The sequence below is a fragment of the Nannobrachium achirus genome, assembly GCF_963921795.1.
Source record: "Nannobrachium achirus genome assembly, chromosome: 23".
NCBI lineage: Eukaryota > Metazoa > Chordata > Actinopteri > Myctophiformes > Myctophidae > Nannobrachium > Nannobrachium achirus.
The window spans coordinates 34,623,445-34,646,646 of record NC_137830.1 but is presented as its reverse complement, the minus strand read 5'-3'; the positions used below and the strand labels follow the sequence as shown (position 1 = coordinate 34,646,646).

Sequence of the window (23,202 nt, the reverse complement as noted above, 5' to 3'; positions counted from 1 at the left end):
TTATGGCTGCGTTGTGAACTGTGTTAATCAGATTATACTGCAGTCCATCATCTGAGCTTTGTGTGCCTGATTTACTGAGTGTGCGGGTGTCCATGTATGTATACGTACGTGTGTGCGTGTGTGTGTGTGTGTGTGCGTGTGTGTGTGATAAAAGAGTGCCTCGTGGACACGTGCTCAACGTGTGTGTGTTTCTATGCATGGGGTTGCGGAGAGACTGAACTGATTTAAGATGAAAGCGTTGGAGTTTTTAACCACTCCATAAAGTAGAAATATTGAGGAAATCCTCAGTCAATTACATTAACAATGTGTGTTTCTAAGGGTCTTGCAGCACACAGAAACAATCAGGCCCTTTGTTACCGCAATCACCTGCACTACAAAGTGCTTTCATTGGCCTCTCACAGGTGGTTCAGTGCACTGGTTCCCAAACAGTGGGGCCGGGACCCATTTGTGAGTCGCGGACACATTTTTATGGGTCCCTTAGTTTTGGGTTTTGTGTCCATCATCTGAGCTTTGTCTTGAATCCTTAATTAAGAGCTGACTCTAAGCTACAAGAATCAATTGAGAAAAAAACTTTTACCGACGAAACCACGTTCAGCCAAAAATCACCCTTTTTTTCCCGGACTAAAATCTGTGTGCCGTTTATTCATGTCTGCACTGTTCTGAAAATGTTTTTAAGATAGATGTTTCAAATGTTTTTTTCTTTTTTGCTTTATTGTAACCATGTGTACTTTAAGCACTTGTGCTTCATTTCTGCTCTGTAAAGCGCTTTGAGCTGCATTTCATGAAAGGTGCTATACAAATAAAAGTTTTACTAACGTAGGTATATGTGTGTGTGTGTGTGTGTGTGTGTGTGTGTGTGTGTGTGTGTGTGTGTGTGCGTGTGCGCTCGTGCGTGTGTGCTCGTGCGTGTGTGTGCGTGAACTCCAGATAGGTCGTTTCTTTGGCGTGATGGACCCCATCCTGATGACCAACCTGGTCAACATGAGCCTGTTCACCTCCAAGAAGACCTTCGACTACCAGTCGCTGTGTGACCCCGTCAGGGAGAGCAAGGCGGCGGCGGGCATGAGATCTGTCTACGTGGTGAGTTACGCACTGTTGATTTCGTCGACTAAAACTATGACGGAAAATGTTATCAAGGCCTGCCAAAATGCATTTTAGTTGACTAAATCAACTGTAGATTTAGTCAACCAAAATCGTATATTTAGTCGACTAAAATTAGACTAAAACTAAAACTTTTCAGGTGACTAAAACTAAATTACATTTTATTCAAAAGACTATGACTAAAACTAAATCAAAATTTGCTGTCAAAAACAACACTGGAGTTACGTCAGTGGTTCTCACCCAGGGGGGGGGGGGGTCCCCAAATTATTTTCGGGGGTCCCCACTCCCCAGTTGATTAACTTAATGTGCAACATTACTCTTTCACTCAACAGTAAACAAACCAACATAACCTTTAAGTGTATACTATAGAGGGTATATGCACATTTCTAAAGTAACAATTGAAGGACATTTTAATACCTCTAAAATGACAAATTAAACATTGGCCAAATTGTCAAATATTAGAGGCAGAAATTGTGAAAGTAGCCGATCTACATGCTCACAACGCCTTGCAACGCGAGGCGTTGTGAGCATGTAGATCGGCTATTTTCACAATAGAACCGTGTTATACAAAATGTGATGCCGCAACTCTTAGTGCTTGTCAGGGTGGGGGGGTCCCCAGTTCAAATATGACCAGTAAGACTACCTAATCGGGAGATACGCGACACAAACTTTAGAAGGCAATGGTAGGCAATCAGGAGGGAATATGGGAAATGGGACAGATCCATGTTGATGACATGACATTAGAGATACTGTGTACCGCTTTGTGTGATTTTAGGGCAAAATCTGTAGGAGCAGTATCCAAAAATGTGTTTTGCAAAAATCGGCCTGATGGTGGCGCTAGATGGGACAGATGCCATGTTGATGACATGACTGTAGACATACTGTGTACCGCTTTGCGTGATTTTAGGGCAAAATCTGTAGGAGCAGTGTCCAAAAATGTGTTTTGCAAAAATCGGCTTCATGGTGGCGCTAGTAGAGGGCCATGTGAGAAATGAGGGGTAACAGTGGCGGAGATATGAGTAGGGCAAAAGCGTGGCGTGACGGACAGACAGACGGTGGAGCTTTTCATTGATTATTTTGGGGGTCACGGCCTGAAAAGGTTGAGAACCACTGAGTTACATCACCGGTGTTCTCCCAACCTGGGGTCCGGTCCAGGCCCTCCTAGCTTGGTTCTCAAGCTTTTCTGTGCCATGGAACCCCTAACTGATAACTAGAAATACTGTTCCTACGAAACAGTGTGGGCTCGCTGCACCCTCATTGGCTAAAGTGATGTCACCAAGAACGCTGATCCTCATTGGCTAAGGGCCCTGCCTTTGTACTGTCGAGGAGAACTTGACTGATCCACTGCCTTTGTAATAGATTACGTCATTTTTGAGGAGAACTTGATTGATAAATTACATCACTTTTTATGGAGAACTTGACTGATAGATTACGTCATTTTTGAGGAGAACTTGATAGATAAATAACAAAGATAACATAGTGTTCTCGCTTTCAGCGAGCCCACAATTAATTGATATAATAAAGCGTATATATATATATATATATATTAAAACAGAAAAAATAAGAAATTGAAACGTTTCAAACATTTGTTTCAAACATGCTCAGAAATAGCAGATGTACAAGGTTGCAGTGCAGCACGAAGTGACGCGCTGTGAGCTTGTGTATCTGCCATTTCCCCCGTTTTAATGGGTTAAACATGTTGCACAAAATCCGAACTTCATGCTTTCGTGGTCCACTTTCAACCTGGCATTCCTATTTTGGGCATTGGTCATTATATTGTGCGAGCGCGTATGTGTGTGTGTGTGTGTGTGGGGGGGGGGACTCACTCAGCTTTTGTCAATTGTCAGAAGGGGGGCTCTAAGGGGGTAAAAAAGGTTAGGAACCAATGATTGCATAACACACACACATACACAGTTCTGCATGTTCACACATGTGGGCACTACACAAGAACATGACACTAGTTTATACACGACTAGAAGAGTCGCAGACCACCTCTGTTGTTGGGTCCCGGGCTTTCTCTTAGTTTCTGGCTCTCACACACACACAAGCACGCACGCACACGCACGCACGCACACACACACACACACACACACTCACACACACACACACTCTCTCTCTCTCTCACCAGGGAGCTATAAATCACGCTAGGACAGATGAGAGGGGAAGTAGCTGGGATGGTGAAAGCGTTAGAGTAAACGTACAGTAACAGTAGTGAAGCTCTCCATTCATGTGAGACATAAGCCCCTTTTCCACAGAACCCAACACCACACCACACCGCTCACTTGTGCCAGGTTTGACACTACAAGGACCTGGGTAGAGTGGTGTGAAAGTGGTACTAAACGTGGTACTAAAAAGTATCCAATCTAGAGTAGGTCTGAGCTAGGCCAAACAGGGCCAAACACTTCATAATGATCTCTCACTGACTTTTCATTTAGACCACCAGGATATAGTTGCAATACATGATAATAGATTATATTATGTTATAACCACTATTATAGTTACCATAGTAATACATTAATACTTTAATATAGTGTATTATAATCAAAGTTATAATTCATTATAGTGGATAGGATAGTTGTAATGAAAACTTAAATTGTATTATGATCACAGTTAAAAGGGTCAATTTGTTTCTTACCGATAGGGGTACTTTTGTGTTATGGAAAATGTTGATATTTTTATGTGGTGCGGTGTGGTGTAGTGTAGTGTGGTGCTAAAGCTGCAGTCGAAAAGGGGCTATACAGAGGCACTCTGAGTCCCGAGTCTTCCATTTAAACGAACACTAATGATTTCACTGTGAACGCTCACGCAACACAACACGCCGCTTGATGTACACACGGCTGCACAACATGTTGATTTGGATTCTGAAAGGGCTTTTATCGGGAACTCGTTTGGCAAAGTCTGGCGGCGCGTTACACGCACACAAGTAGCAGATGATGTTTACATCGTCTTAACAGGAGGCCTCGCTAATTTGTGTCAGCGGAGACCGTTGGCAGGTGAGAATGCACGTTCCTGGTGTTTTTCCCAGAGTCAGGGATAATTCTTCCCCTCCGAAGACCGAGGTGAGATGAAAGGGCGCCGCCGCCGCCGCCAAAACGACCGATAGCTGATCAAAGACATCGAGGATAGCCGGTGATTTGCTCGATAACGCGGTTTGCTTGACACTCCTGGGGTGAGTCAATGCACCGTCATGTAGAGCTAAAAGGACTCGGCCCCGGTTCACCCAAAACGAGGCCCTCGCATGCTAACCATAATCAAAACAACATGCTGGGGCTTTTATTCAAACTGATTCTCTCTCTCTCTCTCTCTCTCTCCCGGTCGTTTGTTTGCGTACACTAGCATCTGTTGCAGAGCAATGTGGGCTAATTTGCTCTGAGAGAAGGATAGAGTGACTGAGAGGGGGAGAGAGAGAGACAGACATACAGACAGACAGACAGACAGACAGACAGACAGACAGACAGACAGACAGACAGACAGACAGACAGACAGACAGACAGACAGACAGACAGAGAGAGGAGGGGTGGAAGGTGTGTCGGTGAGTTTGGCAGGAGACGGACCGTGTGCTGCTGACACCGCCTGCCAACATAAGCAGGATGTTACGACTGACCTGAAGTACCGCGAGCTTGCTTACAATGTATTGTGGAAGAAGAAGGGCTATATTTGATTTTGTGGTATCGGTTTTACATGCTTCTCCTCGCCTGAAGACATACATTTAATTTTCCCAATTGTGTTTGTTTGTCCTCCACAGCCCACCATCGCAGACCTCCTGAACGTAGGCTGGTGGGCCACAGCGGCAGCCTGGTGAGTCACTGTGACTGGTTCAAGCAGGGACGTGCAGAGGATGTTAGAGAGGCAGGCAGGGACGTGCTGGGCACCTGATTCAGCCCGGGAAAAATAGAGAGAGATCTCTCTCTATAGTGCTGCTGCTACTCAAAGATTTGCCATTTCAGATCATGACAAGTGACAAGCCAGTGGGCCAATTAGGATTACACGAGTTATATCTCGCCGTTGTCGGATGGAAACCTTGTATGTCCAAAACCGTTTGTTTTGCATTTATCATTTTAAAAATGATTTAAACTAGTGAAAACAGCCGATCTACAAGCACACAACGTGCTTGTAGATCTGCTGTTTTCACTACTTTTGTGCGACAGCCTTGTATGATGAAGCAGGGCTTTGCTTTGCGAAAAAAATTACAAATTTGAAACTTGGAGATACAAGGTTTCTGCCCGACAGTGACGATTTACTTTGTTGGCCGCCCAGCCACCAAAGTGGAACGAAGGCCGACATTTTATTTGTAATTTTTTTCCTAATGGCCGGCCTGGACCGGCCGGGAATGAACCGGCTGTTCGGGAGTTGTCCCACTTTTCCCAATGGCCAGCCCCTGGAGGCAGGGGCTGACATTTGAGTACCTGAGACAGTCCATATTTTACATTTTTGAATATAGATATTTTTTTGATTTACCAGACTGTAAACCACAAACTAGATCTAATCTGTTAAATTCTTAATGCACTCTCCCCTCATTTTGTTGAATTATATTTTTTTACTTAACTCATATATATATTAGGAATTATAAGACATAATACTTATGGAAAGTGGAAAAACCGTATATCTCCAACAGTTTGTGGAACAACAGTATAAGTCCGTACAAGCAATATTCAGCAGACAAAGGGAGCAGATAACATTAAAACAGACAATTGAACAAAATGAGGGGGGAGTGCATTAACAATTTAACAGATTAAACATGACTAGTTTGTGGTTTACAGTCTGGTAAATGAAAAAATATCTATATTAAAAAAGTTTAATATGGACTTTATGGACTGTTATTCGTCTCAGGTACTCATTTCTAAAAGGGCACTTTTGGTGGAAATATTGAAAATAGCAGACCTCCAAGTTCACAACGCGTCGCTCTGCGAGGTCGGTTATTTTTCCGTACACGATACCACACTGAACTAAGCATAATCGAGTCAATACTGGAGTAATGGCATGGATTTCTACACAGAGAGGGCAATGCTTTTAACATAAGATGCTGCATTAAAGTCCAGGAGAGTTTGGACAAGGCAATTCTCTTGAATGCTGCCTTCAGGAATGGCATGGAAAGATGGGGCATTTGCATTTCTTTCACCATAGTAAAAACTGCATTCATGGTCTGGAGAAGGCACTTTTTACAGATGGATAAAAGGATGTCTATGTGTGCGCGTACTTGGGTTCAAGACAACATGGAACAGCCCGATATGAAAACATCTCATGCTGACACAGTAATCTGATCATAGTGTCCTCGGTTAACCACTCGACCCAGTGGTTCTCAAACTTTTTTTTTTTTTTTCTTGTCCAGGACCCCTAAATAAATGGTTACTGCACCACGGACCCCTCAATCTGAAAATGTTTTGTGCCAACTTAAGGACCCCATAAAAGATTTGTGGTGTCAAGCATATTCAAACTTTTTTAAGAATGTCAAGATTTTTTGAAAATAGCCGGTAGGGCAGTGGGGGTACCCCGGACTCCACTTTGAGAACCCTTGCATTTGAGGCGTTGTGAGCTGTAGATCTGCTATTTGTGGCTAAAGTTCTCAGAATATGGAAAAACAGGTTTCTATCACACAAAGATTTGGAGGACCCCCTGTAGTATCTCCGAGGACCCCCCAGGGGTCCCGGACCCCCTGTTGAAGACCCCTGTTGCAGTGAATGTAATTGCAACAACCGCTGTATGTTGTGAAAAAAAAAAAAAAAAAAAAAAAAAAAAAACGTTCTGCGATTCTGCCAATGAGCACATTCTTTGAGACACGTGATGTTGTTCCCCTTCTCCTATTGGCTCAATACTGACATGATGTATGCGTAGGCAGAAGAATAAGATCAGAGTAAATGTCACGAACCCTAGTCAACAAACGACAGGGTAATCGGCTGCGTAAATAGAAGCCCAAGGAAAACAAACGACGTGCCTTCACAGAGACTAGGTTACCAGGTAAACATCATGCCTACCATCAGGCACGCGCACACATAGACATCAAAGGGGGCTTGAGCCCCTGCCATTTTACCCGTCTGTAAAAAGTGCCCTCTCCAGACCATGAATGCAGCTTTTACTGTGGTGAAAGAAATGCAAATGCCCCCCTTTCCATGCCATATACCTGAAGGCAGCATTCAAGAGAAATGCCTTGTCCAAACCCCTCCCGAACTTGAACGCAGCATCTTATGTTGAAAGCATTGCCCTCTCTGTGTAGAAACCCATGCCGTTACGCCACATCTCCAGTATTGACTTGATTATGCTTAGTTCAGTGTGGTTATCAGGCACCGAAAATGGCCGACCTCCAAGCTCACAACTGAGCTTGGAGGTCGACTATTTTTTTTTAAATGTTCACCAAAAGGCCCTTCTCGAAATTTCAGCCCCTGCCTCTCTAAAATTCTCTGCACGCCCCTGCTTACCATCTGTCCAAACAACATACTATCTAAATCAGATCAGTGGTTCTCCAACATTTTTCCTGTCAAGGACCCCGAAATGAATACGCATTGGACCACAGATCGCTAGTTGTGAATATAAATGTGCCAGGTACCCCCCTGGCATTGTTTCATTGTTAGATTGCTTCATTGCTAGATTAGATCAGTGGTTCTCAACCTTTTCAGGCCATGACCCCCCCCCCCCCCCCCCCCCCCCCCCCAAATTAATCATATTTGAACTGGGAACCATCTCACCCCTCCCTCCCTCCCTGACATCCACTTTTACATTTAGTTAGTTAGACTCGATTCCACAGATAATTATTGTGAAAATAGCCGATCTGCAAGCTCACAACGCCCTCACCTTGGCAGGCATTGTGAGCATGTAGATCGTCTGTTTTCAAATGTTTTGCCTCTTTCTTATATTATTTGACAATTTGACCAATGTTTGACCAGTTTTTATAGCATAGTTTGTGGATTACTTTTGATGCAGTAATGGTCATTAAATTGTTCCTTCACTGTCATCTGGGGAGTGGTGGGAGACCCGACCCACAGGTTGAGTACCACTGGATTAGATAACTAGATAGTTAACTAGATCATTAGCATAGAATTCAACAACAGTCTAATATACCAGGGGTCTTCAACAGGGGGTCCGGGACCCCTAGGGGGTCCTCAGAGTTACTACAGGGAGTCCTCCAAATCTTTGTGTGATATAAACTTTTTTTTCTCCTTTCTTTTATATGAACCGCTTGAACCCTAGTGTCCATTTTCGGAAAACTTAATCCCAAAATAGCCGATCTACAAGCTCTATAGATTGGCTATTTTTGATGTAGGAAAAGAGCAGACTATAAGTACAGAGTGAAAGGTCAAGTTTGTTAAGTATTGACGGTTCAAGTGGTTCAATTTCTGAAAACACAAATTGACATGAATCCAAAATACACCAATGATTGTGCCGTCAAACGATGAAATGTATGGAATCTATGAACAGGTTGGGGGGGTCCCTGCTTCATCTCTCTCTCTCAACTAAGGGGTCCCTGGCCTGAAAACATTGAAGACCCTTGGTCTATACTGTAGGTGGAACAGGAAAGAGACAAACCTATGATCTGAACCGTCATCCTTAATATACTCTTCTCTCAATAGGTTAACTTCTAGCACATGAAATAATGGTGAAATTAAACTGTTCCTCATTTTCCCTCGGGACCCCTCCCCTGGAACCCCTCAAGGATCCCCCGGGGGTCTCCTCCAGACCCCCACTTTCTTTGAGAGCCACTGATGTAAATAACATTCTGAGCTGTTTTGTGGTCGAGCAGCAAAACCCTACAATAACGTCTATCTAAATAACACAGCGTCCTGTAATGGGAACAAGTAACCAACATAACATCTGCACAGTATAACTAGCATCTATCAGCGTGGTGAATAATGAGCTGCAGCACTTTGTTCTAAAATTAGAACCAGCGCGGAGCATTGTCTTGTAGTATTTAATGGCAGCATGGCTCCCAGGACAGTGAGGGTCCCACATGATCTTTCCCTTCGTTATGCCCACCACCCCCCCCCCCCCCCCCCCCCCCCCTCGCTCTGTCCCTGAATGTCAGAGGCGGCCACGCAGTGCCTGGGATGTTTGGTTGTTGTTTGTTAACAATGGGGGCCCCCGGTTAATTCAAAGCGCACCCTAAAACATTTGGTGTACACAAGGTTTTTAATTACCGAGTCTGTCTCTCAACAACAAGCCGCCGCAGATGAAATCTGTTGCGAATGAGTAGTTTTGACCCTGTATTAGTACTTGCCAACTGCAGTTGATTTATGGCCCACGCTCCTTTGACTTGGAATAAATCCCCCCCCCTTCCTCCCTTCTTGTCTACTTTTGTTTGGTTCACAGGTCAATACTGCAGCAGCTGTTGGTCAGCATCACGTTCCCCAGCGTCCTGGAAGCAGGTGAGATCCTCTTTATTATCATCCCCAGGCCCAAGGGGCCGGGATGGAGATTATGTTTTCGCCCTGTTTTTCTGTCTGTCCGTCCGTCCAGAGCTAATCTCTCACGAGACCAATCGCTGCCAGATTTCTTGTGTATAATAATAATCTTTATTGTCCCTGAAGGGAAATTTGTCTTCACAAGTCTGTTCAACACAAAAAACAACACAAAACCATATAACACAAAACATTACAAGACAGATCATCAGGTCCCCACTACAGTATATTCACAGAAAACCATCCTAGCGATGGGGGTGCTTGCTTAGCAGATTGTTTAGTGCAGCGATGGTTGAGAGGACAAAACTCCTGCTAAACCATACTGTACCTTGTGCCACGTCAAGGTCCTGTATCTTCGCCCTGATGGCAAGAGGTCGAAGTAGCAATACAGAGAGAGGATGATCAGTGTCAATTGTTATTGAGAGTGCTAAGCGTGTGATGGCCTTATCGTTCATATCAGCAAGTGTGGGTGTGGGAAGTCCGATGATCTTGGAAACAATTCAGGTAATACTGTAAAGTTTGTTTCTGTTAGGCATGGACAGTATGGTATGGTATACACAGTAGTATGCTACCAGTAGGCCAAGGAAGACACCCCACTCCAGCTTGTTCTACTCTGAATAATGGTGGTGCCATACCAGCCCTCCTTTACTTTTTGGCCTATAACCTTTGAACAGTAGATTGTACAATCATCAGATCATGATATAACTCTCCCTGTGTTGGTCAAGCCCATTTTTGCCAAAATAGATTTTCCGCCATTTAGTATTTTCTTCAAAACACACGTTATTCATTCCTATTTTTCTCATCCAAGTCCGATTGGGCATGACTGCCTTCCACATGTTGTGATCTTGTAGATTGTCTATTTTCACATTTACTGGTTAAGGCAGTGAACGGGTCTTGGTATTATTCAAAACTTGGATGGTGTTGCGTTGGAGTGCTTCAGACAAAGCCCTTTGTGATCCCTCCGTTTTGGAGAAGAGGACAAGTGACTACTGGAAGGTTCCTGAAGGAGAAGAGGACAAGTGACTACTGGAAGGTTCCTGAAGGAGAAGAGGACAAGTGACTACTGGAAGGTTCCTGAAGGAGAAGAGGACAAGTGACTACTGGAAGGTTCCTGAAGGAGAAGAGGACAAGTGACTACTGGAAGGTTCCTGAAGGAGAAGAGGACAAGTGACTACTGGAAGGTTTCTGAAGGCTTTCTGCCGTGTTTCACGAGAACAGCGAGAGCCAAGACAGTGATGTAATGTATGAAGGGGTTTAGGAGGTCTCATTATGGAAATGTAATGCTAATACATGCTGTTTTCTGCTTACTGTAACAAGACCTTGAAAGGGATTGAGCTTGCCTTTTGCCTTGTACAGTGTTTGTCATGATTAAGAGTTGAATACTCACTATTTGATGTTTACAATCCATTGGTTCCCAAACAGTGGGTTTGGACCCATTTCTATGTCGCAGACACAGACCCATTGCAATGGGTCACGATTAAATAACGAGTTTATTTTTTTAAATTTGTATTATTATTATTATTATTATTTCAGCTTGTAGATCGGCTATTTTCACCAGCTCGGGTCCCGGTCAAATTTCCCTTTCGGGTCTCACGCTAAAATGTTTGGGAACCAAGCACTGCAATATTTCACAGACTCGTCCCTGGATCAAAAACATTTCCCACATTTCCCAAAAGTGTAAAGAAAAAACTATGTCTAGAAATGACACGCATGAACATATCTGATTATGTGGGTCGTCTGGGTGGCGTAAAAGTACAACACCCGCCCCACCACAGCAGAGTCCTGGGTGTGATACATCTCCAGGACGGGGGTGAAAAAAACTACATTATAAATTAACCACTTTAAAGAACCATTTCAAACAGTGAAAAATATCTACAAGCTCGATCAAAGACACACACAAAAAAAGAACTAAAACGTATGAATATTTCAAAACTATTACTACTGTGTTTATCGGTGGAGACATGTGGTTCTTCTGCACAGAAACAGTGGGCGGCTTGGCAGCGACGGGGACCACACATCAGTACAGTGAAATGGATTGATTAAACGGAAGAAGAAAATCAACGTTTTTTTGTTTGTTTTAGGGGATTACAAATTGCGCAGCCTACTGTGTATTTAAAAACTGCCAAAACAATCGGCATATCGCCGTTAGCAAGCTAGCCAGGGCTGTGCGGTGGTGATGAAAACTACAGATTTCCGGGATGCTGTGGGGGGAAAAAAACATTCAACTTTTGTGTTCATTCACTAGACTGGTGCCTTTTGGGCACTATACTCCTATTCTGGGACCGATGCAGTTTGGGAATGTATTGCACATGGTTATGCAATACCCTGTTGTAGCCGTTTATACCCATCTGTCTTTCTGTGTCCCCACAAGGCAATTTTAATATAGGATGGGATGTTTAAGCATCGCTGTAACCGTTTTGTGCAGCATTGCAAGCTAACAATGCGCTGCGAGACAACGTGTGAGCTTAGACACCGGCTATTTACCATGAGAAATGTCACAGCTTTTCTCCATGTGTGTGTCTGTCTGTCTGTTTGGGGGTGTGTGTGTGTGTGTGCGTGTGTGTGTGTGTGTGTGTGTGTGTGTGTGTACACATTTTTACGGTCTATGGGTTTGCTGCTCTGACATCATGCTCTGATGTCACTATGATGTCTGGCACATCTTGTCTCTGAAGGTCACGCCTGACACTGTAGTTCCCTTGACACATCACTGTGACATCACAGGTGATATCACAGGTGACATCACCTATGTAAAAAGTCCATATATGGGTATTCCCCAGAATCCTTTTTATGCCCATATATGAAGGTCCCTGATATCATCGATATACATCACTGGCCAGATGGCCAAGACATGGCCCATATCTGTGTGGCTGGTTCAGATAGGGATCTCCATGTATGGGCATAAAAGGGACTGTATGTTGTGATGTCATGGGAACCACTCTATCAGAATCCCTTTTATGCACATACATGGAGATCCCTGATGTAATCAATATTAAGCCCATATCTAACTTTATATGGGAATGCCATATCTGGACATATACAGTACATGGATCTCCATATAAGGGTACCAGGGGTCTCCATATATGGGTAACTGGTCCGATATACATCACTGGCCAGATGGCCAAGAATTGGCGTGACGGTCGCCCTGAAACGTCTTACTAGTGTACTGTACTAGAGGTTCAGGCAGCCCTCACACCTACGTCACACTGCCAATCCGACCGATATGTCTGAGTCATGGTGTCGGGAGCTTTGTCTGTGTCCCTTTTGTTGCATTTACTATGAACATCTGTAGCTCATGTGCGTCAGTCAGTCACTCAGTCAGTCATTCCTCATGTCACGCTCCGTATATGGCCAAGACAGAATTAATTTGCAAGTGTGATGACTCGTCAAGGCAACCACAGTCTCAAATTAATTCTGTCCTTGTCCCTTTTATGCCCATATATGGAGATCCCTGATGTCATCAATATTAAGCCCATATCTGGGAATGCCCATAGGCCTACAGTATACAGAATGGACATATTGTGTCAGTCTCTGTTGTTTCAGTGCAATCTCGCCTTAGGTCGTCTTACTGGTTCCCATATATGGAGATATCTGTTTCTGTCTGTCTACCTGTGTCCCTTTTTATGCCTCTGTATCAGTCAGTCCTTCTTAAGCGTTTAAAATGTGTGTGTGTGTGTGTGTGTGTGTGTGTGTGTGTGTGTGTGTGTGTGTGTGTGTGTGTGTGTGTGTGTGTGTGTGTGTGTGTATGTGTGTGTGTGTGTGTGTGTGTGTGTGTGTGTGTGTGTGTGTGTTTCTTCTCAGCCGACATGGACGATGATTTCGCAGCTTCTATCTCGAAGGAGGGCTGCATCACGGAGCAGACGCAGTACTTCTTTGAAAACTCTGAAAGATCCTTCGGGGGAACGCTAGAGTGTCAAAACTGCTCCAGGTGAAAGACTTTTACACAAACACACTTCAAAGCCGACTTCATTTTAATAATTTGTGTGTAGTTCACTGTATATCCTCATGGTGACAAGAGCAATGTATTTCTTATTCTTTTTTTTCCTTTTTTTTTGGAAAGTAGGGGCGATCTCTGTCACCGCACTAGCGCCTCCTACAAGTTGGCTGGGAGAGTATATATGTTCAGCGGGGTGCGGAACAGAGATATAATGTTAGTCGACATGCGTTACCACCACTGTACAAAAGGGAATTGGCATAATGACTAAACTGTGAGAAAAGGGGAAAAGAACATGAAAATTCCACTCGTCTTCAGAGCGTCTTCAAAATGGAGGCCAAAATGAAACTGTGGACAAAGACTTAGATGAAGTCCCTAATGGTGACAGAGGGAGGGGGGCCGCAACAATTCACATGCCATGAACGTGACGTCAAGTTACTAGCGTGGACCACCATTTTGGAGTGTGTGTGTGTGTGTGTGTGTGTGTGTGTGTGTGTGTGTGTGTGTGTGTGTGTGTGTGTGTGTGTGTGTGTGTGTGTGTGTGTGTGTGTGTGTGTGTGTGTGTGTGTGTGTGTGTGTGTGTGTGTGTGTGTGTGTGTGTGTGTGCACGCGCACACACACACACATGAGTGCGCATGGCCATGTATGCGCTGGCGCGTGTGCAGTTTTAAGACCCCCTCGTGCCGTCTAATGGACTGCCTGCCCGCACGCTGTGCGCCGTTCCTGCACATTAGCCGCGCACACGTTTTCTTTTTAACGACCGCCATAAAAAGGCAGAGAAAACGTATTTGTGGACCTGACGGGGGACATGTGGGTTTCAGCAAAGACCCCCGGAATGACAGGAGGGCGGGTGGCGGTGCAGGTTGGAGTCACCAACGAAACGAACACACTGTGCTCATTTAACACAAGAGGGCGTTCAAATGGACCCCGACGATCAATCAAATACAATCAGATCTTGACAAACACGAAGTGGACATCGATGTTTGATCAGTGGAACCAAAATGGTGTACTTTAAATTCCTGTTTACTGTATTTGTAGTGATGACACATGTTGTCAAGGTTTCAAAAGAAAAGAATCCATGACATTTGTTTTTTTATATTAATGTTATGTTATCTGTAAAAATGTTAGTGTTTTGCCAATGATTCAGAGGACCACTAGGCCTGTAATCGCTGCCCTATATACTTCGAACAAAAAATAGAAGTTCCTCAATGTGTCATATCACAACACGTAGTGAGCTTGTAGATCGCCTATTTTCCAACATTATTCAAAGGATTTTGCCTATAATGACATGCCCAAAATAGTGACACCAGGGTGAAAGTGATTTCTCTCAAATACCCCGAGTGCTGCGCTGCGAGCTTGTAGATCTGCTATTTTTGAAAAATCTTGAAAATGTGTGCAAGTCTTTGAATATCCTTGACCCGATCTTTGACCCGACTTCTAAATCCTTCCTTTAAATCAGTGGTTCTCAAACTTTTTCATGTCAAGGACTCCCAAAATTACAGGTATTTGGCCACAGACTCTCATCTCAAAATATGTTGTTCCAGGTACCACCCAGAAGCAAATATTTGAGTTACAAATGTTTGCTTTTAAATAGATATGTTCAAAGACTTGCAAAAAAAAAATCATGATTTTTCAAAAATAGCAGATCTACAAGCTCGCAGCGCGGCACTCGGTGCCGCGCTGTGAGCTTGTATATCTGCTATTTTTCAATAGTTAAAGCATTCAATAATTCTATGTCTAAATGGGTTAATAGCATTGGACTTGTACAGTTCATGCACCACGTCAGAATGTCATATTGTTTTTTCAGAATAACCAGAACCAGCCTTTTTCTTTTTTTTTTTTAAGAGATGATAAAATAACATGTCGACATTGTGTGCTTCCTGCTTCCGTGTCTCTCCTAATCCACGTTCCGTGACCTTTTCCGACCCGCCATCATTCCTTGAAAGCAGACAGGTCAAACAGCGTGTGACGTTTAATCTCTTCGTCTTTCCCCATGCAGGATGTTCCACGCCGAAAAGCTCCCCAAGACCAACCTGGTGTTTATCATCGCTGATGCGAAACACACCTGCCTGTCCTGCGACGCCAAACCGCTAATACAAGACGAACAACCCTGTATCCTTTTAAAACCAGCAGCACCATAAACACTACAGGACGGATTGGTTGGCACAAGCTCATGCAGGCCTGATTTACCAGACAGATGTTTCTGAGGATTTTTCTCGTTTTTGGTGGTGCTGATGCGTGCATGCAATATCCTTGATCTTTACTTGTCCCTGACAAGATAATCATTTTCATAGTTGTCCTTTGATCGTGGCATGAAGCTATTACCAAATATTTACTATTGGATCCTGAGGGGGGGGGGGAGGGAAACCTCCGTTTGAAAGCGTCCAGCAGGATTCCTTTCCCATGCATGGGACCGAGATTGTTTTGCTGTGATCATCTTTAATTCTTACAAGTCGTCCCTACTTCTCATTTGCATCCCCCTCTAAACCCTCTGCCCTGCTTCATGTGGGGTTTTGTCTGCGGAAATTGAGATTTAAAAAATTTGGCCCCCAAATTCCATCGTTTTTTTCTGGCCAGGTTTCTTGTGCGTGTGTCTGCGCGGCAGATGCTAAGTCTGGATAATTCCCTCTGAAAGGCTTACAAACAAACCCATCATGTTCTCTCAAACACACAGGACTGTGGTCAATTATGGACAGCCTAATGGAAACTTTCAATGTTTCAAAAATGGCAGCCACAACAGGAAGGTATTGAGTAATCGAGACTAAATTCCAGTGGATATCCTAGGACACGGGTTTTCAAAGTGGGTGACGGGGCACCCTGGGGTGCCGTGACGGCAGTCCAGGGGTACCGTGAGATAATTTGATTATAGTTGGAATTTATTTGGACACTTGAAAACATATTTAGTATAATTTTAAACTTGAAGTACAAAGTTATTTTCAGTCAGTTCTAACCAAAATGGCTATTATCAAAGTTTTCCTCGAAACATAATCACTAAAATATCGTCACTGTCGGGCAGAAACCTCGTATCTCCAAGTTTCAAATGTATACGTCTTTTGGTAAAACAAAGCTCTGCTTCATCATACAAGACTGTCGCACAAAACTAGTGAAAACAGCCGATCTACAAGCACACAACGCCTCGCATCGCGAGGCGTTGTGTGCTTGTAGATCTGCTGTTTTCACTAGTTTAGTACATTAGATGATAAATACAAAACGAACGGTTTTGGACATACAAGGTTTCCGCCCGACAACGACGATATGCTATAAATATAAGGTGCTGGGAGTGAAAATTATAATGTAGGGGTGCCTCGGATTAAAAGAATATTTATGGGGTGCCCTGAGACAAAAAGGTTTGGGAACCCCTGTCCTAGGATACTCTCGTTTTTGGTTTTGCGTCCACAGTGCTCACACTGGCTGCTCAGAACAGATTTCTGTCTTGTCCAGATTGGAATCAGATTGTTTTATTTTTTATCAAGTCTGAACAGCAAGAAACGCATGGAAACAGATTTTTGCTAATCAGATTTGAATCACATTCCTGCGTGATTCGAATCAGATTCCTAAAGATGTCTCAGTCTGGACACTCTTGACGCTGAAGCCTGACTTATACGTTATAAATAAACGGCAGATCTACAAGCTCACAATGCACCAGGATGCGAGACTGTAACTTAAGCCAGCGGTTCCCAAACCTTTTTGTCTCAGGGCACCGCATGAATATTTTTTTAATCCAAGGCACCCCTACATTATAATTTTCACTCCCAGCACCTTATATTTATAGCATATCATCGTTGTTGGGTGGAAACCTTATATGTCCAAAACCGTTTGTTTTGTAAGTATCATCTATAAAATGTACTAAACTAGTGAAAACAGCAGATCTACAAGCACACAACGCCTCGCATCGCGTTGAAAACCCCAGACTTAAGCCTTACTTGTGCCTATGTTGTTAAGTTGTTGCCACAGCAGCCAATGCATAAAATGTCAATGATGTCTGAATACACAATTTAGATCTGATCACTAACTGTGTGGACAGTCCGTCCTAAAGATCCAGTTTGAGGGGACACAATGGGATTTGCCTGTAGTCTGAATAAAGCCTAATAGATTACTCTCAGTTTAGGAAGTAAGATTCAATAAAAATCCCTGTTTCATTTTCCTGAATGGTGTCGTTCAGCCAACGGTCCCGATCCGTGTGAGCTGGCTCATAATCCGCGCCACCGGAAAGGTCCTTCATTCTGTTTCGATAACAATGAACAGGTAAGTCACTTTTAATGACACGTCACGTTCACATAATCAATGACGGCTAGTTTGATGTCACAAATATTGTTCTCATGTAAATAGGTGAAAAATAATCACCAAAGATACGATGTTTAAGAATTTTCAAGTGACACGATTGTTCAGTTTCAATTGAGGCCATTACTGCTTTAACCACTGTACTGCAAACCCTATTCTCCCAAAAATAATAGTTATCTCAAGTCTTTATTTGACAATAGACCGGAAAACAGACAGAGAGTAGCGAAGCGACATGCAATGGTCCAACTGTCCCGGGAATTGAACTGGTGACTCGCTGTCGGTCATTCGAGCCAATGTGGCACGCGCCCTGACCACTCCGGATATTGGGTCACCCAAACCAGAATCATTTCTATAATATCCACTCCACACGCTCCCAGAGCATCGCAGCATTGGACTGGCAGATTGCGTGACTGTAACCGTTAAGAGTCCTCATATTAATTAGGAGAAAAGAGGCAGGGGACATATTTGATTATGTACTACGCTTCGTAGATTTCCGCTTGCGTTTGTAGAGAAGTCAAGTTGACAGCGCGGAGCCTCAAATCCATCTCGGCTCTTCTGACAAGCAATTTAATTAGAGAATCCTACACACAGTACTTTTAACTCACTAATGTGGTGCATGTGCTTGTCTCTCTTTTGCAAACCACCCGTGCTGCCTTTAATCAAGATGGCTGCCCCTCTTTGACGTGAACAGTGTATGTGCACAGATTTCCCACGCAGAGCCAACACAAGTGGTCGGTCTTTGACTTAATAACTAGGGTAAACAAACGTTTTATGATCCGCGCGAATCCTCTGCGTGTGAAATCTCTGTTTGAATGCTTTGTTTGTTTTCACTCTGCCGTGTCAAGGGTTTTTCTCAGTCCGATGAATTGCTGCTGTGCCTGCACTGTCTCTCTCTCTCTCCTGCACACACGCGCACATGCGCGCGTGCGCACACACACACACTACATACAAACACATAGAGCTGTCACGATTACAACATTTAAGTTGACGATTAATTGTCATACAAATAATTGCGCTTAAAGATTTTTGGCGTTGGAATAAATGAATACAAATGTAATTTCTGTTTGCATTTAGGCTTCGTAATCAAAGATTGCACAGGGCAGATAATGACAAATAACTTAAATATGCAAAGAAATTACATACTATATAAAAGAAATGAATGTATTGACATTTGACAATCATGCAAAAATAATTACGACTATCTCGAATAGTTGTGATTAGTCGTTTATGTAATAATTGTGACAGGCCTACATACACGTGTATGTGTATGTACACACGCACACACACACATGCACAGACATGTGCATACAGTACACGTACACGCACACATGCACACGCGCACATATGTATTGCTGACATAATGTTACAGATGCTTGTATTTTATAAGGCCCTAAAGTCTGAGTTATGCTTAATTGTGTTTAGCAACAATAGCAGATCTACAATCTGACAACACATTTCAGTGTGACGTGTTTCGAGGTGAGCGACGCCATTACGCAATTAAGTAAGCTCAGGCATCCTCTTGTGACCAGGAGAACGGTCCTCACAATGTCTCAAATTCTTACATTTGGACCTCTCAAGTATTGTAATACAAGTACAAACTCACGCACGAACACACACACACACATGCACGCGCACACACACACACGCACGCACGCACACGCACACACACACTGACTGTACTGTTTAACTGCATTGTATTTCTAACATGCTAACTGTGGAATGACGTTGCTGCATGATTGTCTTTCTCTTTCTCTTCTCCCCCTTCCCTCCTCCTTTTACTTTCCCGCCTTGTGATTGGCTGTTTGATGGTTAGGATGAGGCCATGTGTCAGAGGAGCGCTGTCTCCCGATTGGCCGGCTCTCTGCTCATGTTACTGCTGCCACTGTTCTTGTGCTGTCACGGGTCAGTCCCATTAACTCTCTCTCCTCTCACTCCCTACCTCTCTCTCTCTCTCTCTCTCTCTCTCTCTCTCTCTCTCTCTCTCTCTCTCTCTCTCTCTGGTTCATCTCTTCCCTTGCTTTCCCACCTCTTCTCTCATTTTCCCACTCTCCCTCTAGCTCAGGAAATTAAGTCAATTTTTTGGAAGAATCGTTCAGTTTGTGATACAAGCACCACATTTTGCACAAGGTTTCCTCTGGACCTACTTTTCCCAAAAATCACGTTAACCACTCAAAAAAATTCAATCATTGACTTTCTATACAGGAAAATAACCCCAGTAGACTATGGTTTAGTGATGAGTCATCACTTTTCACAGTTGTATGGGGGCCGTTTTTAGCCCAAGGAATGATTTTTGTGCAAAACAAATGCTTGCATTGGATTCAGGATCATGAAAGACCCCTCACATGCTACTTAAAGCAGATGATTTTTTTGTGTATTATTTTCCTGTATAGAAAGTTAATGGGCCCCATCAACCTATTGCATTTTTTTGAGTGGCTAACGTGCTTTTTGTTAAAAGTAGGTCCAGAGGAAACCTTGTGTAAAATTTGGTGCTTGTATCACAAACTGAACGATTGTGTCACTAATTTACCGGGCTATTCCTTCAACAACATCGTTCTATTGTTCCATCCCGCCTGTCACCCTCTCTTCTCTTTCACCTGTCCCTCTTTGCTTTTGTTCTGCTGTCATATCTCCCTCTCTCTCTCCCTCTGTCCTCTCTTCACCTCCGCCTGACTCGCCTGTATTTTTCTTTCTGTCACTCGCCATCACTCTCTCCCTCCCCTCCTGACTTTGAACTTTGCGGCCGGGTTGTCCATCTATCTTCATCTGTCTCAGCCAATAGAGTCCGGCGTCTCTCTGCACTGACATCTGCTTACTAACCTGGCCAGACGCTAGCTAACGCACGACCCCTCTCCTCTTATTTAGCCGTGAAACATCCAGACCCTCCAATGACTCTTTAATGTCCTATAACTATCCACAAGTATTCTTTTCTAAAAAAAAATAGGGGGGGAACACAAAGGCAGCTCTTTCTGTCTTATCTCTTGTGGGTTTCCAGATGCTAAGAGTTCAAAACGTATCAGATTGATTTTGTGTAGAGATCATAAACGTTCATATTCTATAGTCCGGTCCTGCCTCACCGGTCTGTCAGGTTTTGCGTCCAGTAAGCCCTGATTTCTAGTTTGTAGTGTGACAGCATGGCTTGCTGACAAGAAGTGAATTTCAAGTTAATATTGTTCTCCGTGCTGTATTGTTATAGCTTGTAATTAAAACATGTAATATGAGGCAAAGGTAATATGAGGCAAGGACATAGAAAAATGTTTTGTGTATCTCCTGACAAACTACCGCGTTTAGTGTCCAATCGCTGCGCTTACTGCTGCTCTGCTCTATATTGTATTGTCATTAAAATAATGTTTCATTCGTTAAGATGAGTCCCAGATTTGAGATCGAATGCAAGTCAGTGACAAGTCTTCAGGAACAATACATCTCAAAGTGGATTTCAGCGACTCTCTAGGGAACGGAAGGCCTTGAAATGTGAATGTTTGAGAACCACTGCTCTAGGACAGTGGTTCTCAACCTGTGGGTCGGGAGGACCCCCAGAGGGGGTCCCCAAATTATTTTGGGGGGGTCCCCAGATTATTAACTTAATGTGCAACATTGTTTTCTCGCTCAACATAAAAAACCCCAACATAAAGTTTAAGTGTATAGAGGGGTTATGCACATTTCTAAAGTGACAATTTAAGGACTTTTTAATACCTCTAAAATGACAAATTAAACATTGGCCAAATTGTCAAATATTAGAGGCAGAAATTGTGAAAACAGCCGATCTACATGCTCACAACATGCATGCATGTAGGTCTGCTATTTTCACAATAGAACCATGTTAAACAAAATGTAATGCCTCAACTCTATAGTGCTCGTCAGGGTAAAATATGATTATTTTGAGGGTCGCGGCCTGAAAAGGTTGACAACCACTGCTCTAGGAGAGTTTAGATGGCCTGACCTTCACTCTTTCGTTCCCTGTATGGGTTGTGGTCCAGTCAGCTAATGGGCTGTCTTTTCCTCCTCTTCCTCCTCCTCTTCCTCCTCCTCCTCCTCCTCCTGCTGTCGGAGCAGGAGAAGGACTTCGCCTGTGGGGGGGCTTCCAGCTTGACCCCGTCCCTGTGGCAAATGGTGGCCCTGCACCTCCTCCTGCTGTGGCTTCTGACCGGATCCAGACACCACGCCGTCGTCCCCTCATGACCTCCAACCTCCGTTTAACTGTCGGTCATTTCTGCTGATGAAGACCTCCTCCTCCACCACACACACACACACACACACACACACACACACACACACACACACACACACACACACACACACACACACACACACACACCATCCTCCACCATCCCTTGCTCTTTGACTCCTCCTTGATCCCTCAACCATGGCAGCCAGCATGCAAGTCCGCCCCACCTCGGCTGAACAACTCGACGCCTGATGGGCGAAGTTCCCTTCAAAAAAGCAAGGAACGTTTCGGTCCCTTTTTTTGCCTGAAACGGGAGTCTTCATATTCGTCAGTTCACCCAGGGGGAGGGAGAGGGGAGGGGGCCAGAGACGTAAAGGAAAACCATGTGTTGCGTTTTGGGAAGATAAGGACCTCCCAACCCTCCCAACCTGCTACTTCCTGCAGCCATCTGAGATTAGTGGAACCCGGAGAGGAATGTTGATTTATTGTGGCGTTCCCTACAGGTTGGACTGCCTTTACAGAGGGACTCCTGAATCCAATGGTTGCGGGGGTGGAGGGTGGGCTTTTTTTTTTTTTTTTTGCAGTTCTTTTCAACACTGCCAGAAAAAGCGGTGCCCTTTTTGCAAACATGTCTCTTTTGAATAATTTATTTTTGAACCGGGTTTGCAGTGGCTAGTTATTCAGTGTTTATTGTTTTGTGGTTCTGTTTTTGTAGCTGATATTGCAATAAGAGACACTAAATCATTACACTGAGCGTCAGGTCTGGGCCTGTTTTATTTATTTTTATTTTTTTTGTAGCCTAACTTAGTGGCGTTGTTGGTGTCAATGTGCTCTTTCACTGTCGTTAGCATAGCGTGTCACACAGCAGCCTCCCTTCAAAACCTGTCTGAAGGTTTATAACGACAACAACGGCGCCTTTTAAGGCCGTGGCACACTGAAATCACCGTGACGCCCGCGTCATCATCACTGTTTACGACGGCTGTAGCCACCACCGGAGGCGTCAAAACCCGCCGACGTGTCTTTCTTTTTGGTAACGTCTTTTCAAAGTCGTATTGCAGTTCATGTAATGTTTGCTTTCACTTGTTTTGAGTGTTCTAGAAACACAAGTCTGTTGTTGTTGTTGTTTTTGTTTTTTTTCATTAAATTGACGATTGAACAGCCGCTCTCGCCTTGGCGCACGTCAATGACGATCGCGTCAATGACGCTTTTCAGTGTGTCGGGGCCTTTACATTCACACCTGTCTTCTCTGGTGTGAAATTAAACTGTTATGAAAACGTGCTGGTTCTTGTATTTATGAGGACAAAACCACAGGCCTTCAGCCGCCACAGAGTTCTACGTGA

The 23,202-nt window shown here is 43.8% G+C and overlaps 1 protein-coding gene across 1 annotated transcript in view; it reads left to right on the top strand.

Annotated features, from left to right (window-relative positions):
- The window catches only part of LOC308308890 (voltage-dependent calcium channel subunit alpha-2/delta-1-like), a gene marked incomplete at its 3' end in the record, with an annotated part of 175,942 nt that extends 154,066 nt beyond the window's left edge, over positions 1-21,876 (top strand). The window contains exons 32-39 of the mRNA XM_080754346.1: positions 928-1,080; positions 4,847-4,899; positions 9,400-9,455; positions 13,287-13,413; positions 15,419-15,531; positions 17,582-17,664; positions 19,514-19,606; positions 21,751-21,876. Coding sequence (XP_080610472.1) covers positions 928-1,080; positions 4,847-4,899; positions 9,400-9,455; positions 13,287-13,413; positions 15,419-15,531; positions 17,582-17,664; positions 19,514-19,606; positions 21,751-21,876 — 804 coding nt within the window. The remainder of the gene's footprint in view (positions 1-927; positions 1,081-4,846; positions 4,900-9,399; positions 9,456-13,286; positions 13,414-15,418; positions 15,532-17,581; positions 17,665-19,513; positions 19,607-21,750) is intronic.
- Positions 21,877-23,202: the final 1,326 nt, after the last annotated feature.